This window comes from Diabrotica virgifera, chromosome 6 (genome assembly GCF_917563875.1).
Source record: "Diabrotica virgifera virgifera chromosome 6, PGI_DIABVI_V3a".
In the NCBI taxonomy this organism is placed as follows: domain Eukaryota; kingdom Metazoa; phylum Arthropoda; class Insecta; order Coleoptera; family Chrysomelidae; genus Diabrotica; species Diabrotica virgifera.
This window is the reverse complement of record NC_065448.1, coordinates 7841629-7865833: the sequence shown is the minus strand read 5'-3', so window position 1 is coordinate 7865833 and position 24205 is coordinate 7841629. Positions and strand designations below refer to the sequence as shown.

The window sequence follows — 24205 nt, the reverse complement described above, 5'->3', positions numbered from 1 at the left end:
TACGAATCTCGAAGGCGGATTTCGATCCGAGTGGTCAAAAAAATTGTTATAAACAATTTAATTGTTTATAAGGCTCTGGCTCATAAACTAAAAGAGATAAAAAAATGTTTCAAATAAAATTTGTTCCTTAGTAAAAAACGAAGAAAAAAACGTTTACTAAACTTAAATCCAACGATTAGAACTCAAGATATTGTAAAATTAGTGCACAATGCAAATTGCAAATTGCAAAATAAGTATTTTTCGAAGCTCTATCGATCGTAGCTCGGCTTATACGCATGTAAATGAGCCTTAAAAGGTCTTATTTTAAAGCCTTCCCTTAATTGGCTTCCCAACAAAGTTAGTTAAATTACTTTATCTTCATTTGTTTTAAAGTTATACCCATTTGAAGTTATAATTTTCTTAAAAAAATTGTACATTAATTTGTTTATAAGTGTTTCAAGCAAATTTGAGCTATAAACATGTATACTTTAATTAACAATAATGATAGAAGAACCCAAAAGGAACAATTTGAGCTTATGAAAATGTTCGTAAGTTTAATTTTGGCCAATATATCGATATTTTAATGGCGTGCTATGAGGCGCAAGATCGACTCACAGTCAAGTAAGTGACGAAATTCGTAGCCAAAATATCGATATCTTGGCCAAAAATCAACTTACGAACATTTGCGTAAGCTCAAAATGTTTCTTTTGAGTTCTTCTATCATTATTGTTAATTAAAGTATAAATGTTTATAGCTCAAATTGGCTTGAAACCCTTATAAACAAATTAATGTACAATTTTTTTAAGAAAATTATAACTTCAAACGGGTATAACTTTAAAACAAATGAAGATGTAGTAATTTAACAAACTTTATTGGGAAGCCTATTAATTAAGCTTTAAAATGATACCTTCTAAGGCTCATTTGCAAGCGCAGAAGTTACGATCAATAAAGCTTCGAAAAACACTTATTTTGCAATTTGCAGTGTGCACTAATTTTACAATATCTTGAGTTGTAATTGTTGGATTTAAGTTTAGTAAACGTTTTTTTCTTCGTTTTTTATCAAGGAACAAATTTTAATTGAAACATTTTTTTTTATCTTTTTTAGTTTATGAGAAAGAGTTTTATAAACAATTAAATTGTTTATAACATTTTTTTTAACCACTCGGATCGAAATTCACCCTCGAAATTCGTAATCAACATCATAGGAGAGAGACTATTTCTTCTTATTCTTTTAGTAGATTTTATGTGCTTTATTACTTTTATGTACTACTATTGACATATATTTATAATCTCGGCTTTCTTCCAGGGTTCAGACGTACCATCCAGGGATAACTCACCGAACATCAACTACACCCCACCCCGCCAGAACGCCATGAAGCCTAGAAGCGTCTCATCGTTTAGTAGGAACAAGGCGTACAAGAGTAATCACGCCGTCAATGGACACAATCACCTCTCCAATCATAGCAATTTCCACAACAATTCGATGAAACGCAAAAAATCAATGAAGCAATAACGACTATGGGTATCTATAGGGTAGAATGAATCTTTTTTTCGGTTGAATCGTTTTTAGCGCAAGGAAGAGTCTGTCGTATGGGTTGTTTTCTTTATATGCTCTGCGTTTGGACGAAGATTCGTCCGAAAATGAATCTTACAGAGATCAAAAAGCGGTAAAAGTATAATATACGTAAATGTGAAGAGTACTTAATCGTTTATAATCATTGAGTAGTGTTTGATTTTGACAGTACTTAATTTTTTACTATCATGACATTGTTTAGATGTTTCGTTTGCATCTAACCTAACCTAACATAACCTCTTTTTTTACTTTTAACTGCTGAATCAATGGTTCTGCTTTTTATCGGTTGTAATTGAAGCAGATACTTTATCCTCACTCTCGTATCCGACAAACAAATATTTTCTAAATGATTATATTGAATGTTTACTTATATCTTATTGTGTTCAATTTTTTGATATTTATAGTGTTGTAATTTTTCAGTAACTCGAAATCGATATAAGTGATTGATTTGATATACATAAAATGGTGTTGGAATTGATTTAATTTTTATGCTGTCTCTACAGTTAGAATGTCGTCAAAAAAAATAATAGGAATAAAAAGAATAAAAATTACTAAAAAAATCGACATGTTAACTGTTGAATATATAAAAAAATACCGATGAATAAGTCTGAATATGTCACCATTTTTGGGGAAAATTTTTTGGATTGTTAAATCACGAAAAATCACCCGAAAAAACTTTGTCAAAAACCTAAACGCAACAAAAAAACAAACCTAGAGTTCAACTAGTTTCTGAAATTTTAAACTGTCGTTCCACACATTGGACAGGTATAGGGCTTTTCATTCACAGTCATTTGTTTCGAGCTCCTGCCATGTGTCACATAATATTAATATATCTACGTCATACGTTATTGGTATATGAGAATGATACAAACCAAAGACGTATGACGTAGATGTCTTAATATTATACGACACATGACTGAAGCTCGAAACAAATGACAATCGATGAAAAGCCCTATTCTTCAAAAATACTCGTATAGGGCTTTTCATCGATTGTCATTTGTCTCGAGCTTCTGTCATATGTTGTATAATCTGTATAATATGAATATACACGGATTATATGACATATGACAGAAGCTTGAAACAAATGACTGAATGAAAAGCCCTATTAAATAATTGTCAGTATTTTTTGTTCTCTCCTTCTGATTGACAGTTGATTGTTATGTTACAACTTGACATATGACAGCTTGATGTTCTATGACGAGTTTGTCTATAAAGTTGGTTTAATAATCCAGGAATATCCAGTTATAAATGCATCAATTTAACAAACGCAATTTTATTCAAGTTTTATTTTAAAAAAGGCTATTCAGCTTACTCACTCTCGGTACTTATTATTAGGTTTGTTCCAACTCGATAACGAATTATTATGCGCAGTAACACATTTTTCGTTACTGCGCATACTCGTAACCTTTCAAGAACGGGTTTGTATCGAGTTGGAACAAACCTATTGATTACTATTATGCTGTAAAATATTTCTTGTTAGTTTCGTTCCGGGTCGTTTTGATAATAATTTATAGACAATACAAACTTAAAAACACACATCCCGACGGTTAGCAGAAATTTTAGGAAGTGTCATAAATCGTCAAAGTCATAGATAGTCAAAGTTTTTTTGGGAATGTCTCGGTTAGTCGCTGGCAGATTGAATTGTGAACTCGGAGTTGGGTTTGCAAATACTTCATCCATAATTAATGTGGATGATAGTATGGGATTACCAGGACTACTGCAAAACACTGTAGCATTACTTACATACTCGTATTTAATTGTTGGTCCATTTCTTGAAAATTGCATTAATGACATCTTTAGTGCTTCTGTACTAATAGGTAACAGTTTAATAAAAGAATTCCTTCCTTCCACTGGTATATCTTTCGATTGATGATTTTCGTATTTCAAGGAAGGATTTGCTTTTAATAATCTTGCTATGCTTGTTTTCGTTTGTTTCACTTCGGGCACTGTTTTTCTTACATGAGGTTTTTTGTAAAATTTGTATTTTTTGGAAATTCCATCACCGGAATTATTAGTGTTAGTTTTTTGACTATTTTTATTTTCCATATTTTCGAGACATAACTAATCACACTAACACTAACATTTTAATATACAATAACTATTTTATAATAAAAATTTAAAACCACCCAAAAAAACTTGTTATCTCCATTTAAAACCGTGACAGTACCGTTTTTTGAATTGACATTTATCAGCTGAGCCTGAGCACAGATTTATTTTTTTTTGTTTTTTTTACCTTGGCCTTGCGAGTCTTTTTTTGTCGGCGACAAATTAGCAGCAAAACGCATGCGCACTTTAAAATGATATAAATAATATCGTTAATAGATAAATATACAAGATAATTAGTTATTAATATTAATTAAAAGTAAATATACCTTGTATATTTATCTATTAACGGTATTATTTATATTAAGTGAGGTTAGAAATTGTCGGCGACATAGGTGCGTTCGCGGGTACAGTTGACAAATTGTCGCCGACAATTTCTAACCTCACTTAATATAAATAATACCGTTAATAGATGAATATACAAGGTATATTTACTTTTAATAATATTAATAACTAATTAATAAATTATACTAGGTAAATATACCTTGTATATTTATCTATTAACGATATTATTTATATTATTTTTGTACCCGCGAACGCAAACTAGTGTATTTAATTTTTGGTAGTTTTAATTTATTCGTTATTCGCTCTTTTATCGGTTCGCCGTGCCGTCATGGTTAGAATAATTTTTTGGCCATTATTTGACAGGTGACAATTGGATTATCGGTCACGAATTTATTGATACAGTTTATTTCATTCGTGGTAGCTTTAATTTTATCTTTATTAACTATTTTAACAGTGTGTAATCGTCGTTGGGATAATTTTCTTTCAGATGTTGATCATTATTTGACAGATGACAGCTAGGTTTTCTCGTCCAATACGTCGTTATTACTGTAGAGGTTTGTTCCAACTCGATACTAAACCGTTCTTGAATCGTTACGCGCATGCGCAATAACGAATAATTATGCGCAGTAACACATTTTTCATTACTGCGCATACTCGTAACCGTTCAAGAACGGTTTTTGTGACGGGTTGGAACAAACCTTAAATAATTACTACACACGATCCACGATACCTAACAAAGAAATGTTTTTTGTTGTATATATTTGTTTGTCCGGATATAACCTCCATACTTTTGTAGATCTCACAGATTGAAGAATGAATTTGAATAAAATTAAGTTTTTAACGTACAAATTTTCGTCGCAAACGCAGGGCATATATTTTAAAAGTAGACAATATCGTATACTTATCGGTTTTGTCGAGAGGGTGCAATATGGTAAAACCTATTTCGCAGTAAATAGAGGATCTGGCTAAAGTTCCGTGGCATCTTTTTATAAATATGATTTTGCGGCCACGACGATGGTCGAGATTTTGTACATATTATTTTCCAATACTTGTATAAACTATTATTATATTTGTATCTATATACGAAAGATACTGTAATCATGTCTTTGATGAACGTGTATTTGAGGGCGAACAGTTCGTGTACCGTTTTGAAACCGTAAAAATGATGGTGCTGCGTTGCCGAACTTACAATTATCCGTAATTATGCGTAAAAAATTGTAGCAGTGTTGCCAATTATACCATTTTTCCGTAATTGTGTGGAATTTTGTGATTATGAAATCGTAAAAGTACCAGCGCGGTGTTGCCGACTTTATAAATTTTCCGTAATTATGCGTAAACAATTCTAGCGGTGTTGCCAATTTTCCGTAATTTTGCGGAATTTTGGAATTATGAAATCGTAAAAATAACAGCGCGGTGTTGCCGATCTTACATGCTTTCCTTTAAATAGGTACGCGTAATTTTGTGATTATTACTAGGTGCGAATCTAACATTGCACTGGCAGTTTTACTAGTTCTAAACGGTTGGGCAAACTGAGCGCGCTTCCTATATATAGCCATCAATTTTAATAAAATCCAAAAAAATATAAAAATTTAAAACAAAAAAATATTTTTAGATTAATTTTTCTCTATTAAGATGACAATAATTGTATCTTGTTTTTAATTTCTTCTGGAAGATTCTTCCGGAATATTTAATGATATAGCCGATCTGGGTAATGCTATTGCTATATACATTGATTATACTCGTTTTTACTAAAACTTAGACGGTTTTACATGAGTTCGCCATTATAAAATAGTTAAAAAATTCATAAAACACGATAATTTTATAATATAGTAGTACTAGCTATATAAGAGACTCAATAATATTCAGCTCAGCAGGATGCTATTGTTGGAGGTGTGAGTTTACATAAACAAGGGATCATTTCATAAAACAGGTAGATCCCTTGTTTATATAATTCCACACCTCAAAGAATAGCACCCCTGAGCTGAATATTAATGAGTCTCTTAGATAGCTGGTAGTACTATACTAATGTATGCAGATGATTGAGCATATCCGTAAATTGTAAATATCACGTGACAAACAATTGGCTGGTACTTAAAAGGGATCAAAAATTTCGAAAAAAAAACACATAAAAAAGTTTGTACAACTAGTTTAATGTTGTTGAAAAGTTAGGTTAGTTTTATTTGGTTTTAGTGTACAGTAGAGACTTGATAATTTGGGTTGCAAAGCTCATACAGCCAATACTTACAGTTTTTCATTACTTTTCTCCTTACTCAAACAAAAATGTTAGTTTTTTATAATCTAGTTATTTTTATTCATCTATCACATCTCGGTTTTCAAATTTTTAGAGCAATAATCATCTAGAACCAGACACCATTGGACCATGTGTTGTATTCTCCAATTTTTCTGGTTTAGCACTAATTGGACACAACTAACACTGTTTTTTCGCCCCAGTTCAAAGTATATGAACGTCTGTCATTGTTCATGAGTTCCTAGAGGATCAACATCACAACGTTTTAATTTTCATGAAGTGATTGACGCGTGAAAATCCCTTTTTGTTCGAATTTCTTCGAATGTCTTCATTTTCATCTACAGCTGAATAAAACCTTATGAATTTTTACGTTAGTTTCAGCGGAATTTTTGCTCTTGGGTGATTCAAATGGCGCCCCACGTTGGGCGCCATTTGATGCGTTTGACATGTCTGCTCAGATGGGGTGAGGGATAAGATCAACTACATAGATACTGGGGGTCGAAATGGGGCTAAAGTAGAAGGAGCAGACACTTATAACGTTCTTTCACGACCCGCCACCGAACAAAACCTAAGCTGCCGTCTCGCAAAAGAACGTTATAAGTGTCTGCTCCTTCTACTTTAGCCCCATTTCGACCCCCAGTATCTATGTAGTTGATCTTATCCCTGACCCCATCTGAGCAGACATGTAAAACGCTTCAGTCCATGTATTTTATTGATGAAACATAACATTTTCCATTAGTTTTATCACAATTTCTGCATCTAGGGGATCGTCTACGCATTTCATATCTAAAGTAACGTTTGTTGGCAAATTGATTTGTTTTTCCGAATTATCTAGTCTCTGCATTAATGGGAAGATTGTAATTTTTAGCAATTAAAATAAGTTACAGTAGGAAAAATGAAAGAATATCAATGAACGAGCATATATTATAAAACACTGTATTTTCCCATCACCGTGTCACACAAAAAATTGGCCAGCGCAAGTACATGTAATAATTATTATTACATGTACTTGCTCTTGGCAATTTTCTTTGTGACACGGTGACAGGAAAATACAGCGTATTTTATGTGTTCGTTCATGGGTATTCTTTCATTTTTCCGACTGTATATGCTCATAAAAAGGAAGAATCGCCAGCATTTTTTCGCGACGTCCTTTAAAAGGAAGATATCATCTGTCATCCTAACAAAGACTTCCACATTTATTATTTAAATATGTAGCAAAAATCAGTAATGTTTGTTGCAAGTGCTGACCTTGTCACGCGTAGAGAGAGAAAAGTGCATTTTATCATTAGTAGAAAGAGAAAAGTGCATTTTATCGTGCGCAAAGAGAGTAAAATGCATTTTATCATGCACCGAGCTAGGAAAAGTGAAATTTGTGCTGCGCAAAGATGGTAAAGTGAGGCTTTTGTTGTGCGCAGAGATGAGAAAATAAAGCATATATGCGCAGAAATAGAAAAGTACATCTTGTTATGTACAGTAAAAGGAAGTCGAGATTTTTGTGTAAAGTGATACTTCTCTTCAAATATAACAAAAATTGTTTATGACGCTTGTTTTAAACGGAAGAGTGCTTAATTATCATCCAAGCAATGAAGTACATTCAAGTTATTGAAAATCGATACTGCGCAAGGCCACTTTGCACATTGTCACTCGCAGAGATAGAAAAGTGCAGATTGTAAAGTTGTAAAGCGCAAGAATGGGAAAGTGCACGCGCAAAAATAAGTAAATTGCACATGATTCGCAGAAATGTGAAAATTAAGCGTGTATTAGTAGGTGTCTAATTTATCATCAAAGTAACGGGTATCATTTAAATATACTGCGGAAATGGGAACATCTTGATGCGCAGAGTTAGTGAGTGCACATTTTCACACAGTGCGCAGAGAAACTGAACATTGTCCTGCGCATTCAGGAAAGAAAGTGCAATTTGACATGTGCATTCAGGAAAGAAAGTACACTTTGTTATGCGCATTCAGGAAAAAAGTGCATATTGTCATCCGCATTCAGGAAAAAAGTGCATATTGTCATCCGCATTCAGGAAAGAAAGTGTACTGTGTTCTGGGCAGAAATAGGAAATTATACAGTTATGCATAGATACAGAAAAGTAGTTTTTATCATGCGCAGAGGTAAGTATATGTAAAGGAAACAATAAAGAAGCATTTGGGGAAAATATCATCGATGCCACACACACAGTTGATTTACCATCATAGTAGTCCAAGAGGCAGCACTGAAAAATTTCTCTGAATTTACTAAAGCTAGTTTTTTCACAGTTGATTACTGTGATTGTGTAGAGAAACATACTGCGGTCGGTCAAGCGAAACGTAGAACAGGGGTTACTGAGAGGGTATCAAAGTTGCTTTCCTACGAAGGTAATTAAATCCATTTACTAAGGCTGAAAATCAGTACACACATTCTAAATCAAATATAAATAAAAGTTATTATAGTCGGTCAGTTGTACGACGGGACAGAGCCGGTCGATCGGTCCCAATGAATGTACAGGGTTATTCACTATACAGGGTGTAACAAAAGTACGGGTCATAAATTAAATCACCTATTCTGGGACCAAAAATAGTTCGAATGAACCTAACTTACCTTAGTACAAATATGCACATAAAAAAAGTTACAGCCCTTTGAAGTTAAAAAATGAAAATCGATTTTTTCGAATATATCGAAAACTATTAGAGATTTTTTATTGAAAATGGACATGTGGCATTTTTATGGCATTAATATTTTAAAGAAAAATTATAGTTAAATTTGTGCACCCCATAAAAATTTTATGGGGGTTTTGTTCCCTTAAACCCCCCAAACTTTTGTGTACGTTCCAATTAAATTAAAATTGTGATACCATTAGTTAAATTCAATATTTATAAAACTTTTTTGGCTCTTAGAATTTTTTTGACAAGGCAGTTTTTATCGAGTTGCGGCTTCTTTTCTAATATGTTTACATAAAGATTTTATGGGGGTTTTGTTCCTTTAAACCCCCCAAATGGTTGTGTACGTTCCAATTAAACTATTACTGCGATACCATTAGTTAAACACAGTGTTTTTAAAACTTTTGGTTCTTTGTATTTTTTCGATAAGGCACCTTTTATCGAGATGTGGCTTCTTTTTTAATATGGTTCAAAATATACCTAAAAATGTAAATCATAAATAAATTTTCCTATTATTATCAAGTCTGCATAATCGTACTTAGCCATATACAAATATGTGGTGGATTTGACAAATATGCAAAATATCTCTATAAAAACTGACTTTTCAAAAAATACTAAGAGGCAAAAAAATTTTTAAAACATTGTGTTTAACTAATGGTACTACAATAATAATTAAATTGGAACGTACACAAAAGTTTGGGGGGGATTAAAGGAACAAAACCCCCATAAAATTTTTATGGGTTGTCTAAATTCCACTATAATTTTTTCTTAAGATACTACTACCATAAGAATGCCACATGTTCATCTTCAATAAAAAATCTCCAATAGTTTTCGATATATTGGAAAAAATCGATTTTCATTTTGTAACTTCAAAGTGCTGTAACATTTTTTATGTGCACATTTGTACTAAGGTAAGTTAGGTTCAATCGAACTATTTTTGGTCCCAGAATATGTGGTTAAATTTATGACCTGTATTTTTGTTACACCCTGTATTTTGACCCCCCACTAAACTGCTTTATTTACAGAATTAGAAAAAAATGTAAAATACAAAACTTATTCAATTTTTAAATGATTTTTTGACATATATATATTGTACTAGTGACGTCATCATCTGGGCGTGATGACGTAATAGACTATTTTTTTCAATGAGAATAGAGGTCGTGTGCTAGCTCATTTGAAAGGTTATTCAATTCCCTATTCAGTAATATAAACATTAACGTGATTGTTTATACAGGGTGTCCAAAAAAACTTTTTAAATTAAATTAATAATTAAAAAAAAATTTTGGACACCCTGTATAAATAATGATCTTAATGTTTATATTACTGCATAGAAAATTGAATAACCTTTCAAATGAGCTAGCACACGACCTCTATTCTCATTTAAAAAATAGTCGATTACGTCATTACGCCCAGATGGATGACGTCACTAGTACGATATATATGTTAAAAAATCGAATAACTTTTGTATTTTACATTTTTTTTCTAATTCTGTAAATAAAGCAGTTTAGAGGGGGTCAAAATATAGTGGATAACCCTGTATATTCATTGGGTCCGACCGACCGGCTCTGTCCCGTCATACAGCTAACCGACTATAATAACTTTTATTTATATTCAATTTAGAATGTGGGTACTGATTTTCAGCTTAGTAAATGGATTTAATTACCTCCACAGGTAAGCAACTTTGACAAGCTGTCAGTACCACCTGTTCTAGACTGCAGTATGTTTCTCTACACAATCACGGTAATCAACTGTGAAAAAACTAGCTTTAGTAAATTGGGAGAGATTTTTCGGCGCTGCCTATGTCTATAGTCAAAGTCATTTAAAATCTTTTTTAGTAGTAATTCGTTCTTACTGGTGATATAATATATTGACTTGACTTCTATATTGATGGTCGAAAAATAGTGTCACCAAACATTTCTTTAGCCTCATACAGAAAATTCTCAAAGAACTGTGTCATAGATCATCAACAGAACCCCTGCTCTTACATATTGAGGATTTTCCTAAAAAAATCTTTCTTTATTTTAGTTTTTGTTTATTTTTTTTTCAATTTTTTTTGGTTTCAACTGATAACATATTTTTGTACGTCTCCATTCCTTCTTTTCTCTTCACAATTTCGATGTTTTTATGTATATTTGGGATAGTTTTTTCATCAGTTTTTTATTATCTTTTTTCCTCAAAAGTGTTTTTTGTCGCATTTGTTCTATTTTTTTTATTTGTTTGAGCGGTTGTTCTATAATTCCCTAATGTTTTAAAGTGTACGTCTTCTATTTTTATTTCTAATAATGTATTTCCCCCTAAAATTTCTACGTAATATTCTGAAAAATGTATGTCTTGTAAAATATGACCAATTAAACAAAAAATAACAAAAATATTCGCATGTAAAAGGTCTTTTTTGGCAACGTATTTTCCGTGGTTCAGCAATTTATAGAACAGACGTTTTAACATAAAATTTTCGTACTGCCACCCATCAGCTAGTTTACGGCTGTAGATACTCATTTTGAGAGTTGTAGATTAATTTCCAGCGTAACTCCTATCGACTTGTGTTAATATATCAGCTAAGCATCACTCTACGCCGTAAACAACTATAATTCATGCTAAGGTTTCTTTTATAAGTAATTTTAGTACGTAATCGGTTATCAAAACATAATGTAGTACCATTCTACTACATCTATAAGTTCTTTACTACAAAAATACTCTTACGTCATTCAAGATTTCTCATGTCAAAACCCCACAGCGTTGCCAAAACATTAGAATAGTAAATAAATTTACGCATTTATTTACTAATCTAATGTTTTGGCAACGCTGTGAAATTCTGACGTCAGGAATTGTGAATGACGTAACAATATTTTTATAGTAAAAAACCATAATATTGAATCTTTTCATGTATATTGATTTTTAAAACGTTTATTTCCCAGACACTATAATAATCATTTCTACTTTTATATATACAATATAAACAACTTTTATTTATTGATATTCGAAGTAATTTTTAGAATGTCTAGCCTCTATTTACTTGTGCGAATATAGCGGTCATATCAACTGCTATGCTTCATTACAACAAATGGTACAGAGCCTTTAACGATACTACAACACTGTCTCTTAGTTTCACAATCAAATATTAACGTCTCAATATCTTGCACCGTTTGTTATAATGAAATATGGCAACCCTGTTGTATATCTTAATTGATCTTTTTTATAAAATCGGCCTTTAAATGTAAATATCGCCATATAGGCCAGGTTGTGTGGCCGCTTCTGTAGAAAAATGTTTCTGATTCGGTTTCTTTGCGAATTCCTGTTCAAAAATGTCCTCTTTAAACAAATCGGAAGGGTGCCGAGCGAAGTTTTTGGTCAGAAATTTTTTAAACAAATTCCAAAAACCACCTTTTTTTGCTCTGGAAAACATTTTTTTATTTGGGGTCGTTTTAAACAAAAAGTTAATAAAATTTAACAAATGTCAAGTATTTGTTAGAAATTTTTCGCGTAAGTAGGTATAATATGTATAATTGCGACAAAGGCGCACTATATAGTGCGACGCGTCATAGTAGTTTGAAAATCGAATGGACGCGCATAAGTAACAACTAAAAAACAACGGTCTAAATTGAAACAAGCCCCAATTACTCTTCAGAGTCTTGAAATTGAATGTTTAAACCTCAATTTAGTCACTTAGCGACTTTAAAAATAATAATTTACATGCGTTTTCATTTATTTTCGCATTTTTTAGACTTCAAATCGCTTATAACTTAAATAAAAACTATCAATTTTAGAAAAAAATAACGAGAGATCTTTTTTAAATGATCCAAAAACTTAAAAAAATATATTTTCCGGAGCAAATAGGTGATTTTTACAATTGAAAAAAATTTTTTAAACAATGTCTGACCAAAAAGTTTCGTTCGCCAGGCACCCTTCAAATTTGTTTAAAGATGACATTTTTGAACAGGAATTCACAAAGAAACCGAATCAGAAACATTTTTTTACAGGAGCAGCCTCACCATCTGAACTAATAACTATGTAAAAATGAGAAAAATATTGTGATATATTGATAATTAAGTGAAAATAGTTTGTTTTTGTTCATTGTTTTTTTTTGAAATACGGGAGACGAATGGGTTACTTTTAAGATTTTTATTTATTTTATTTTTTCGTTGCCAAAGTGTATATAGAAATTAAATCGTGAAAAACCGTTTAGACAAACTCCTTTTTATTGAATAATTTAATAATAGTGACATATTTTGACAGATGTGGTAGTTTACTCCTTATATACGTCTTCTTTTGGATTATAATCATTTTCTTATTTGCTGGCCACTTCAAATATTTAGTGCTTAAAGAAATGTTTTAAATTAAGCAATTATGGTATTTTTGGTTCCAAGCTGTGATTCAGTTTTGAAACTGTCATGTTGTTTTGTAAATGTCTTTTTTTTTTGGCATCTTTCCATACATCACGCAAGTCCTGAATATTCTTTGCCTTATGTTGCATTTCCCTTTTCAACTATATCCATGTCTTTCGTTCGCTCTTCTTTTTTACACCCTCTTAAACTTACTACCCACATTCAATATCCACCAGTTCTTATTAATTAGATTTCTTTGGCAGACGTAAACTTTTTTCCCTATAGAGTTAAGGTTTACATAGATTTTTAGTAATGATTTTCTCATTTTACTTCTTCCTCTGTTACCACAGGCTTTCATTCATAACCACAAGGAAGAATTTCCATTAATACCATTAATTACAAGTAAAATTTAATAAAAAATTTTGTCCTGGTAAAAGGTATAGTAGTTTTAAAAAAAGGCTTTCATTCGTAGTTTCAATTAGTTTCACAGCAATTATAGTGCTGTCGCCAGGGGTGGGGGTATAACGGCCTCCCTTATTTAGATGGACTTACCCAAGTCTTTTTTATGTATTTTGAATTTAGAACACGAATTTTTTGGGTAACAGTTGATCCTGATGTCGATAAGATTGTTAGAAACAAAGAACTTACAGAATTACATAACAGAGATTTTTCGCAAAACAAAACATTTTTTTGTATTTCTTGGGTCATTCATTCTAAGCAAAACATGTTCTTACAAGTTTTTTCGTAGGATGCATAGTTTTCGAGATAAACGCGGTTGAACTTTCAAAAAATCGAAAAATTGAAATGTTTGAACCCGAATAACTTTTGATTAAAAAAATAAAATATCAGCATTTGAAAGTTCAAGTCAAATTATACCTGTTTTGATTATTTGCATTGCTAAAAATTAATTTTTTTATTGTTAAACAAGGCTATAAACAAATAGTGTTTGAGCGTATTGACCCGTGCCCAATGCATGCGTTTTAATGCATGCTATGTAGAAATTGCCTGTTTCTAGGCGATGCACTTGTACCTACTCGTTCGATTTTCAATGAGAGATGGATTGAAAACATGACTCAAGCACTATGTGTTTATAGCTTTGTTTAACAATAAATAAATTAATTTTTAGCAATGCAAATAATCAAAATCGGTATAATTTGACTTGAACTTTCAAATGCTGCAAGCAGAATCGCTATTTTATTTTTTAATCAGCAGTTATTTGGGTTCAAAAATTGCGATTTTCGATTTTTTGAATGTTCAACCGCGTTTATCTCGAAAACTATGCATCCTAGGAAAAAACCTGTAAGAACATTTTTTGCTTAGAATGGCCCAAAAAATACAAAAAAATGTTTTGTTTTGCGAAAAATCGCTGTTATGTGATTCTGCAAGTTCTTTGTTTATAACAATCTTATCGACATCCGGATCAATTGTTACCCAAAAAATTCGTATTCTACGGGTCAAAATACATAAAAAAACTTGGGTAAGTCCATCTAAATAAAGGAGGCCGCTGTACCCCCACCGCCTGGCGACAGCACTATTGATTCTAATCATCTTTTTTACGCCTGTCTACATTTAATTATCATTTAGCCCTCTGCGTGCAAAGTTGAATAAAGTCCTCCTCCTGCAAACAATTATCAGCAATTCTTTTGACGTCTGTTCATCGTGTAGGTGGTCTACCTCTGATTTTCTCTCTCCCCGCTTGAATTGCTCATTGTTCAATCATCACTATTGTTGTTTTACTTCTGTGAAATTTGACCTATATTATTTAATTATTTCTTTTGGCGCCTTCTAATAGCTCTTCTTAGCAATATACTTTCTCCCACTGTATATGCCCCACCCTGTCATCATCAACAATATTATTTGACATTTTTGACAGTTACATCCTTGTTTTTCTTATCGCGCTGTCATTTTTCGATGTATTGATACATTTTAATGAATATCTCTTTAAAAATCATACAGAAGTAAAAACTTCGTTTGTACAATGGTATAAAAAGTTTATTGAAAAACTATTAAAAAGTCATCCAAAAAGGATTCGCAAAACGTTTTCGATCTAGATCAGATCATCTTCAGTGCGTAGAACGAAGTATTTCCACTTTAGAATGAATGCAAAAGGTTAAAATTACGACTAGTTAAAGAAAAATGTGGCAAATACTTATGTTCTTTGCCACATTTTTCTTTAACTAGTCATAATTTTAACCTTTTGCATTCATTCTAACGTGGAAATACTTCGTTCTAGGCACTGAAGATGATCTGATCTAGATCGAAAACGTTTTGCGAATCCTTTTGGATGACTTTTTAATAGTTTTTCAATAAACTTTTTATACCATTGTACAAACGAAGTTTTTATTTCTGTATGATTTTTAATTATGGTATACAACCAGCTACTTGGATTTTCCCATTGATTTTGAATATCTCTTTCTTTTTTGTTCTATGCCAGGTTTCTTGAATGTCCTCTGGAATTATTAACACTGTTCTTACCTATTTTTACTCCTCTCATTTCACCTCGTGATCTTCGCCTTCTACTTTTCCTTGGATAATGTCTTTCTTCTTCTTTCCTTTACATTTCTTGCTGCTCTAATTCTCGACCCACTCCTACTTTTAACGTTACTCATGTCTAGTCAAAGTTGTCACTGAACATCCAGTGAGTTACCATGTGATGCACCTTAAACTAAAATAGACTGCTACCGTGAATTTGTCTAAACCGGTTCTAAAATTAAAAACTAACATTAGCAATAACACGAAGTGTTTTGGAAGTCTGATTATACAGTTTGGTGAGCAGTTCACTTACGTCAAATATGACGTGTATATTTATTATTTTTTATATTTTAAACGTCGAGATTCTAGTGCTCTGTGCTGCTATTTCCGGCGTTGAAACAAATTACAAAGGCGAAAAATCGACAACAGCCTAATCAGATCTCATTTTGACAAGAACAACCATGACTTTTATCTAAAATTAATTTATCTGAAGTGATCGAAGTTAAAAACCTAATCCTCTTCAATCTGAGCACTTATTCTTGATTAAAACAATACTTCGTCATATTCTAATTCAAAATTTAACATTTCTTAATCCTTGATGCCATCAAAATGTGACAGTTTCGCTGTCAAATGTCACAGCGTGCCAGTACCACTATCAACATGGAAAGTAATTTCACATGTTCCCGCTTTTCCGACTTTCAGTGGAAAAACTGGAAAACTCGTAACATTACCAACGTGTTAAGCAAGACATTTTACATCAAAAAATTAATTTTTCCGTGTTTTTCTATCGCTAAAGTTGTTTTAAATACAAATTTAACAAATTTTAATCCCTGATACCATCAAAATTGAGAGTGGCGCTGTCAAATGCCACAGTGTGCCAGTATCACGGTGGTATCACTGTCAAAATTTGATAATAATGCTGTCAAATGTCACACTGTGGCAATTTCCTTGTCAACATGGAAAATTATGTCAAACTTTTCCGATTTTCTGGCTTTCATTGGAAAAACTTCAAAGCTCTTAACGTTACCAACTTGTTAAGTAAGGCATTTTACATCCAAAATGTATTTTTCAGAGTTTTCTTTCCCTAAAAACAAAGCAAGTTCTGCATTCCAAAGCAAAGTTGTTTTAAAAGCAAATTCAACATATTTAAATTCCTGATACCATCAAAATGTGACAGTGGCGCTGTCAAGTGTCTGTGTGTCAGTATCACTTCTAATATGTGACAATAATGCTGGCAAACGTTACAGTGTGGCAGTATCACTGTCAACATGGAAAATAATGTCACATTTTCCCGCTTTTCCGGCTTTCATTCCGTACAAACTTCAAAACTATAACATCACCAACGTGTAATTTTACATAGCAAGATATAAGTTTTCCTTTAAAAAGTTGTTTTAAAAGCAAATTCAACATATTTTAATCCCTGACACCATCAAAATATGACAGTGCCGCTGTCAAACGTCTCAATGTGTCAGCAATAGTGTCAACATGGAAAGTACTGTAACGTTTTCCTGCTTCTTGACTTTCATTAGAAAAACTTCAAAACTCTAACATTACCATCGTGTTAAGCAAAACATTTTACATCAAAAATGTCTTTTTCATAGTTTTTCTTTCCCTAAAATCAAAGCGAGGTCTGCATTCCAAAGCAAATTCAACACATTTTAATCCCTGGTACCATCACAATGTGACAGTGGCGTTTTGAAATGTCTCAGTGGGCCCTTGTCACTTTCAATATGTGACAATAATGCTGTCAGACATCACAGTGTTTAAGTATCACTGTCAACATGGAAAATAATGTCACATTTTCCACTTTTCCGGCTTTCATTGGAAAAGCTTCAAACATTACCAACGACTAAGCAAGATATTTTACATCAAAAATGTATTTTTCAGAGTTGTTTTTTAAACAAAGTTGTTTCAAAGGTAAATTTAACATAATTTAATCCCTGGTACCATTAAAATGTGACAGTGACGCTGTCAAATGTCGTAGTTTGCTTGTATCACTGTTAATATGTGACAGTAATGCCGTCAAACGTCACAGCGTGGCAGTATCACTGCCAACATGTGACAGTGATGCTGAAATCTAAGTATCTGATGCGGTTGTTGTCGGTTATCCGTTAAAGACTTTTATTCTCAGGACAAAATTGTCGACTCACTTATTTTTCTGTTGCAACTGTGTATATTTGTTAATAGATTTAAGTATTTATGTTATAGATTTATTGTAGTTGTTAAGGATGTTGTCTATATTGTCAAATATCTTATTCAAGTTTTACATGATTTGTATAATATAGACATAAGTCATTTTTAAGTACAAATGAATAAAAAAAATGTAAAAAAATTGTTTACGATCAAGATGAAACTTTATTACGCGCCAAGATTTTACTGTAAATTCAATTGAACATTAATAAAAAATATATATATTTTGTATCTTTGGCGCAAACATGTGTTTTATTTCTTTCCTCAACAACATATACATCATCATCACCAATGGTGCTACAGCCCCATGAAACAGCCTCGACCTTCTTAAGTCTATTACACCAGTCAGACCTATCCATTGCCAACCGTTGCCAGTTTGCTGCGCCTATTTTTCTCCCATCCTCATCTACACCATCCTTCCATCTGAGTTTTGGCCTACTCCTATTTCTACTTTCCACAGGTTGTGACATAAGGATTCTTCTAGGAGGGTTGTTCTGCTGTGATCTTGCTAGATGTCCTACCCATCTTAGTCTTCCTATTCTTATAAGATACTACGTCTTTACCACCAAATATATGTTTATATCTGTGGTATACCTCGTAGTTGTACCTCATCCTCCAAACACCATTTTCACAGATGCCACTGAATATTCCTCTCTGGATCCTTCGTTCAAATATAAGCAGAAGGTTTTCATCTGCTTTGGAAATGATCCATATGTCGACACTGGTTGTTAAAGGGTTTTGTGTATGGTTATTTTTGTTTTTTGGCTTAGTTTCTGCTTCTCATATCGTCCCTTAGCTAACAACACCGCGTAAGTCATTTTTACCAACTTTACAGGAGACGAAAAAACTACTTTTTGAAACACCGCCTAAGTTAAAAAAAAATACCGTTAGCAAACACCGCTAAGTTATTTTATTATCATTTCTTTCTATATTAATAGGCGCAAATGAATAAACATTACTTTATTATATAGTTTACCGCTTAATCTTCTATAAAAACATCTTGGATACTAGACTTTTCAGCAGTAAAACTCACGTATAAACATAATAATCACAGAGCGACTTGTGCGGTGTTGACCATGATACAGGTGTTGACGACTTGCGCGGTGTCACTATTTTTTGAATTACGGCATCTGATTGACTGAAATCTAAATCATGTGACAAATGGTTAATGGTTATATGCGCAATGAGCAGATCTATCCAATGGTATTAAAATCTGAAAACCGTTAATTTTCGACTTGAGCGGTGTTGTAAGCTAAGGGACGATATGTCTATCTTTCGCTTGATTTCTTTCGTCATGACGTTCTCCTTGTTGATTAGGGAGCCTAAGTATGTGACTTTGTCCACCACTTCAAATGTAGAGTTATCAACCGTGAATTATTGGTGTTTGGTGACCGATGTTTCTGGCTCTATTGTTGGGTGTTGATGCCATCATCTTAGTTTTCTCCTCGTTTACTTGCAGGCTCTTTTTTTTGAGGCATTTGAGAAGGTGGTATACATTTCTTCTAGCTTGCGGGCAACTAGGTCCACATCATCTGCATATCGACGGCGGAAAGGCAGGACCTCGTAACTGATAAATTTGAATACAATTAGTTATTTCGGTTTTCGCTTTAGAATAAGTGTATCGGCACCTATTAACCAGCGGTTAAAGCTGGGAAAATTTCCGGAAGGCTTTAAATTACAGAAAACGGTACTACTAAACATAATAAGATACGCCTTAAATGAAAAATGATTCGGTTTTTTTGGTCTCCTGTAAAATCGTCATCTTGCCACTTACAAGTTCCTGCTTTTCTGCCGTCGATATGCCAAAATTTGGGATGATTTACTAAAAATATTTTCTCTGTTGTCCGTTCGGGCATCTCTGACCGCCTTTTCCAGAGCTATGTTGAAAAGGAGACACGCCAGCGCATCTCCCTGTCGCAGCCCAACATGCGTTTCAAACGCCTGTGATTGTTCGCCCTGTATTTCGACTTTGCAAACAGCTTTACGCATTGTAGCCTTAACCAATCTTGTCAGTTTATCGGGGATGTGGAATTCATCCATGGCTTGTCATCCATTGAATTCATTGGTTTTGTCCAGTATTTGTCTTAGCACAAAGATCTGGTCTGTTGTTGATCGACCAGACCTTTTGATATTCCCCAAGAATTAAGCTCCTCTGAATGTGCACTTAGGCGACCATATAGATACTCAAAAATATTTTGTAACCTGTATTGAGGAGTGTTATTTCCCTATGGGGTAGGGTATTCTTTGCCTATAGTTTCTACATTCCAACAACAACATATATAACTCTGGAGAAATACCAACAGAATGGCTGAAGTCAGAGTTCATTGCACTTCCAAAAAAGCCAAGAGCCAAACAATGCGTAGAATACTGTACGATAAGCCTGAAGAGTCATCTTCTAAAATTGTTCTTAAAGATAATCCATGAGAGAATGTACCAGCTATGTGAAAATAAAATTTCCCCCAACGTTTGGGTTTATAAATGCTGTTGGTAAGAAAGAGGCTTTGTTCTCAATACAAGTCTTATTCCAGAGATGCAGACGTCAATTGCGACGTATATACTAGCCGTGTGGTGTTTTGTGGATTATTCCGGCGAGCTCTAATTTTTCTTTTGAGCATATCCCACAAATACTCTATAGGATTAAGCTCGGGTGAGCAAGCAGGCCACTCCAAACAAGGGATACCTTCTGCTTCAATGATGTCATGCTGATGACTATCATACAATAAAATTAAATGTTCTCCTGTTGCACCTCTCCAGAGCCTGACTATGGTTTATCAACATACCTGTGAGCAGTTAAAGTTGATTGGATGAAAATTAAAGGAGTTTTTTTACGGATCACAATTTCCTCTCCAGAACATTACACTTCCCCTTGTATATCTGTGAACAGATCTGACAGTTTTCGTTCTTGCTTGTCTTCCTCGACCTCTAAGTACACGATTTCATGGGTCCTCTGATTTTACACAAATCCTGACTTTTTTTAAAAATAGCACATTTTGTCAATTCCCAATGTTCCAGTTTTGGTGGTGAAGACACCAATTTAGGCGATCAATCTTGTGCTGCCTGGATAACTCGGGAACCCGTAACTATCTCCTGCTGTATACTTCTTGGTACGAACGCTTCTTCTTATCGTTTTAAGTGAAACAGTTACACCTGTAGCTTCCAAAAGCTGCAGGTGAGAAATGGTTGGGTGTCTTCCAGCTGATTGGACAATTAAACAATCTTGGAGAGCCGTTATTACTTTTGGCGACTTTCCCTTGCTTCATTTTTGAGCTTTCCTAGTTCCTGTTACCTAGCATAGGTTTTGGACGGAACGCCTAGCTCTACAGCTATGTCCCTCTGAGAACATTACTTTCTCCATAAGACCAATAATCTTTCCTCGTTGTAAATTCTACAACCCCACATCAGACATATTTTCGTTTTTGGACGCAAAAGTTATATAGTTTATTTATTTTCGTTCAATTTGCAACTCCAGCAAATAACCTATACGTACGGAGCTGTACTATCCGATTGTCTTATATTTGTTTATTTTCAATAAAAACCTTTATTCTTTGCAACAATAACAAGTTTTTTCAAAAGAAATAAAAAATATTAAAATAAAAATGTATACCATTTTTATTCAGTTGCAATGCGAAAGCAAACCAATCTTATTGAAGTTATACTTCTTTAGGCGCGATTGAGAGTAAAATTTCGTAATACTGCGCGCATGCGCACACAGATAGTATGGCGTTTAGTCGCTAAATCTTTCAAGTTATGTATAAATATATCAGTGCAAGAAAAGGTATGAAAAGGATATATTAGTGTTTTTAGTAAATATATTTATTATAATTTTTGTGTCTTTGGATTTGTCTTCCTCAGGAGTAAGATGAGTATTATTAAAACATTTTATTGTATGTTTATTATACTTCACCCTGTCTGTTTGTTACCGTGAATTGTCATTATAGTCCTGTCGCCAGGGGGGGGGGTACAACGGCCTCCTTAATTCAGATGGACTTACCCAGGTTTTTGAAGTTATACTTCTTTACCGGCGATAGAGGGTGATTTTTTTATATGTTAAAACCTATCAGCCCGGCGCATGCGCATTATAACTTTGTTCTGATTGGATGTTCAAATGACATGTCAAAAATTATCCGATATGGCAGCTGTGGTTTGGAGGTAAAGGCAAAGGTAAACAAATGTATATTATAATATATTAGTTTTATTGTTGTGAGGACAGAAACAAAAAAGTTTAAAATATTGTAGTGACTTTTAAATAGTTTTTATAAGCAACAGGTACGTAATAATTGTTAATGTATCATGGGTATAAACCTACATATTTGATCTGCCAAAATACATAGTATGTAATACTTTTATTTATATAATTTGATTACCATCAAAATTTCTATCAATATTCACCTAATATATTGTTTTTTACTCTATGTTTTGTTGTATTTTTTCAATTCTAAATCATTTCAATTCAAAATTAAAATAATTTGATCAATTTTCAAAATATCACAAGTTTAATCCGTTTAGTTAGTCGATCTTCGTAAATAATGACACATAGTGTCCGTGGCTAAGCGGAGAAGGCGAATGAATTCCAATACCAACCGCTCTTATCAGCGCTGGTTCGAGTCCCAATAGAAACTTTCTTTTTTGTTTTTTTTAATACATTTTATGATTGTAAGTATATTTATTATATAATTGTATTTTCAGAAAATACGTATTTAGTTAAAAATTTTTCGACAATTAATGTTCAGACATCATTTGTGGCTTGTTTAATGTGTTTGTGTGTGTTTCATTCTTTTATTATTTTAATTTTTGGCACTGTTCTAATAAAAATGTTTGAGAAGTAGTAAGTATAAATTAGTTTAATATTTAAACAAAATATAAATAAAAAGTATATTAATTTCGTTTAAATCATATAATAGAAGTATAACTTCTTACGTGCGTACAAAGTACACAAACATTCTTTTTTTATATATATATTTTGACCCGCAGAATACGAATTTTTTGGGTAACAGTTGATCCGGATGTCGATAAGATTGTTATAGACCAGTGGTTCCCAACCTTTTATGTGTGGCGACCCACCTTCTGATGTTTTTTCATATTCGCGACCCATCCCTCACCCATGATGTTATATATTTACGGTATTCAGCTACGGTAAGAGCCACGCCGCGACCCACTAGTGGGTCGCGACCCACCGGTTGGGAATCGCTGTTATAGACAAAGAACTTGAGGAATTACATAACAGCGATTTCTCGCAAAACAAAACATATTTTTGTATTTTTTGGGTCATTTTAAGCAAAAAATATTCCTACAAGTTTTTTCGTAGAATGCATAGTTTTCGAGATAACCGCGGTTGAACTTTCAAAAAATCGAAAAATTGTAATTTTTGAACCCGAATAACTTTTGATTAAAAAATAAAGTAGCAATTCTGCATACCGCATTTGAAAGTTTAAGCCAAATTATATCGGTTTTGATTATTTGCATTGCTAAAAATTTATTATTTTATTGTTAAACAAAGCTATAAACACCTAGTATGTGAGTGATGTTTTCAATGATTTCTCATTTAAAATCGAACGAGTAGGTAGAGTAGCTGCAAGTGCAAGCGAGGCAATTTCTACGTAGCATGCGTTAAAACGCATGTATTAGGCACGGGAAACACTATGTGTTTATATATAGATTAGTTTAACAATAAAAAATTAATTTTTAGCCATGTAAATAATCAAAACTGGTATAATTTGACTTAAACTTTCAAATGCGGTAAGCAGAATTGCTACTTTATTTTTTAATCACAAGTTATTCGGGTTCAAAAATTGCAATTTTTCGATTTTTTGAAAGTTCAACCGCGGTTATCTCGAAAACTATGCATTCTACGAAAAAACTTGTAGGAATATTTTTTGCTTAAAATGACCCAAAAAATACAAAAATATGTTTTGTTTTGCGAGAAATCGCTGTTATGTAATTCCTCAAGTTCTTTGTCTATAACAATCTTATCGACATCCGGATCAACTGTTACCCAAAAAATTCGTATTCTACGGGTCAAAATATATAAAAAAAAACTTGGGTAAGTCCATCTGAATTAAGGAGGCCGTTGTACCCCCCCTGGCGACAGGACTATTAGGTACGTCCGAACCGATACAGACACAGTCCTCGTAGCGAATTTGGTATATAATAGCATTCGGCTAGAGATCGGGAAGTCTTGAGTTCGAATCCGGAGCAATCCTATACTTTTTTTTAATTTTTTTGAAAGCGGTAAGCACAAAATTAGTTTGGTGTTTAAAAAAAATAAAACAAACTGTTTAAAGTATATTTATTTTTAAGAAATCATATAATAGAAGTATAACTTCTTACGTGCGTACAAAGTACACACACATTCTTTTTTTTTTTTCACTTAGAAAAGGAGCGCGGTCCAGCA

The 24205-nt window shown here is 33.0% G+C and overlaps 1 protein-coding gene across 2 annotated transcripts in view; it reads left to right on the top strand.

The window, feature by feature from the left end:
* Positions 1 to 18058, top strand: part of LOC114349467 (terminal nucleotidyltransferase 4B-like) — a 55492-nt gene extending 37434 nt beyond the window's left edge. For both annotated transcript variants that reach the window (XM_028299848.2, XM_028299849.2), the window contains exon 5: positions 1286 to 18058. In XM_028299848.2, coding sequence (XP_028155649.1) covers positions 1286 to 1492 — 207 coding nt within the window. In that variant the 3' untranslated portion in view covers positions 1493 to 18058. The remainder of the gene's footprint in view (positions 1 to 1285) is intronic.
* Positions 18059 to 24205: the final 6147 nt, after the last annotated feature.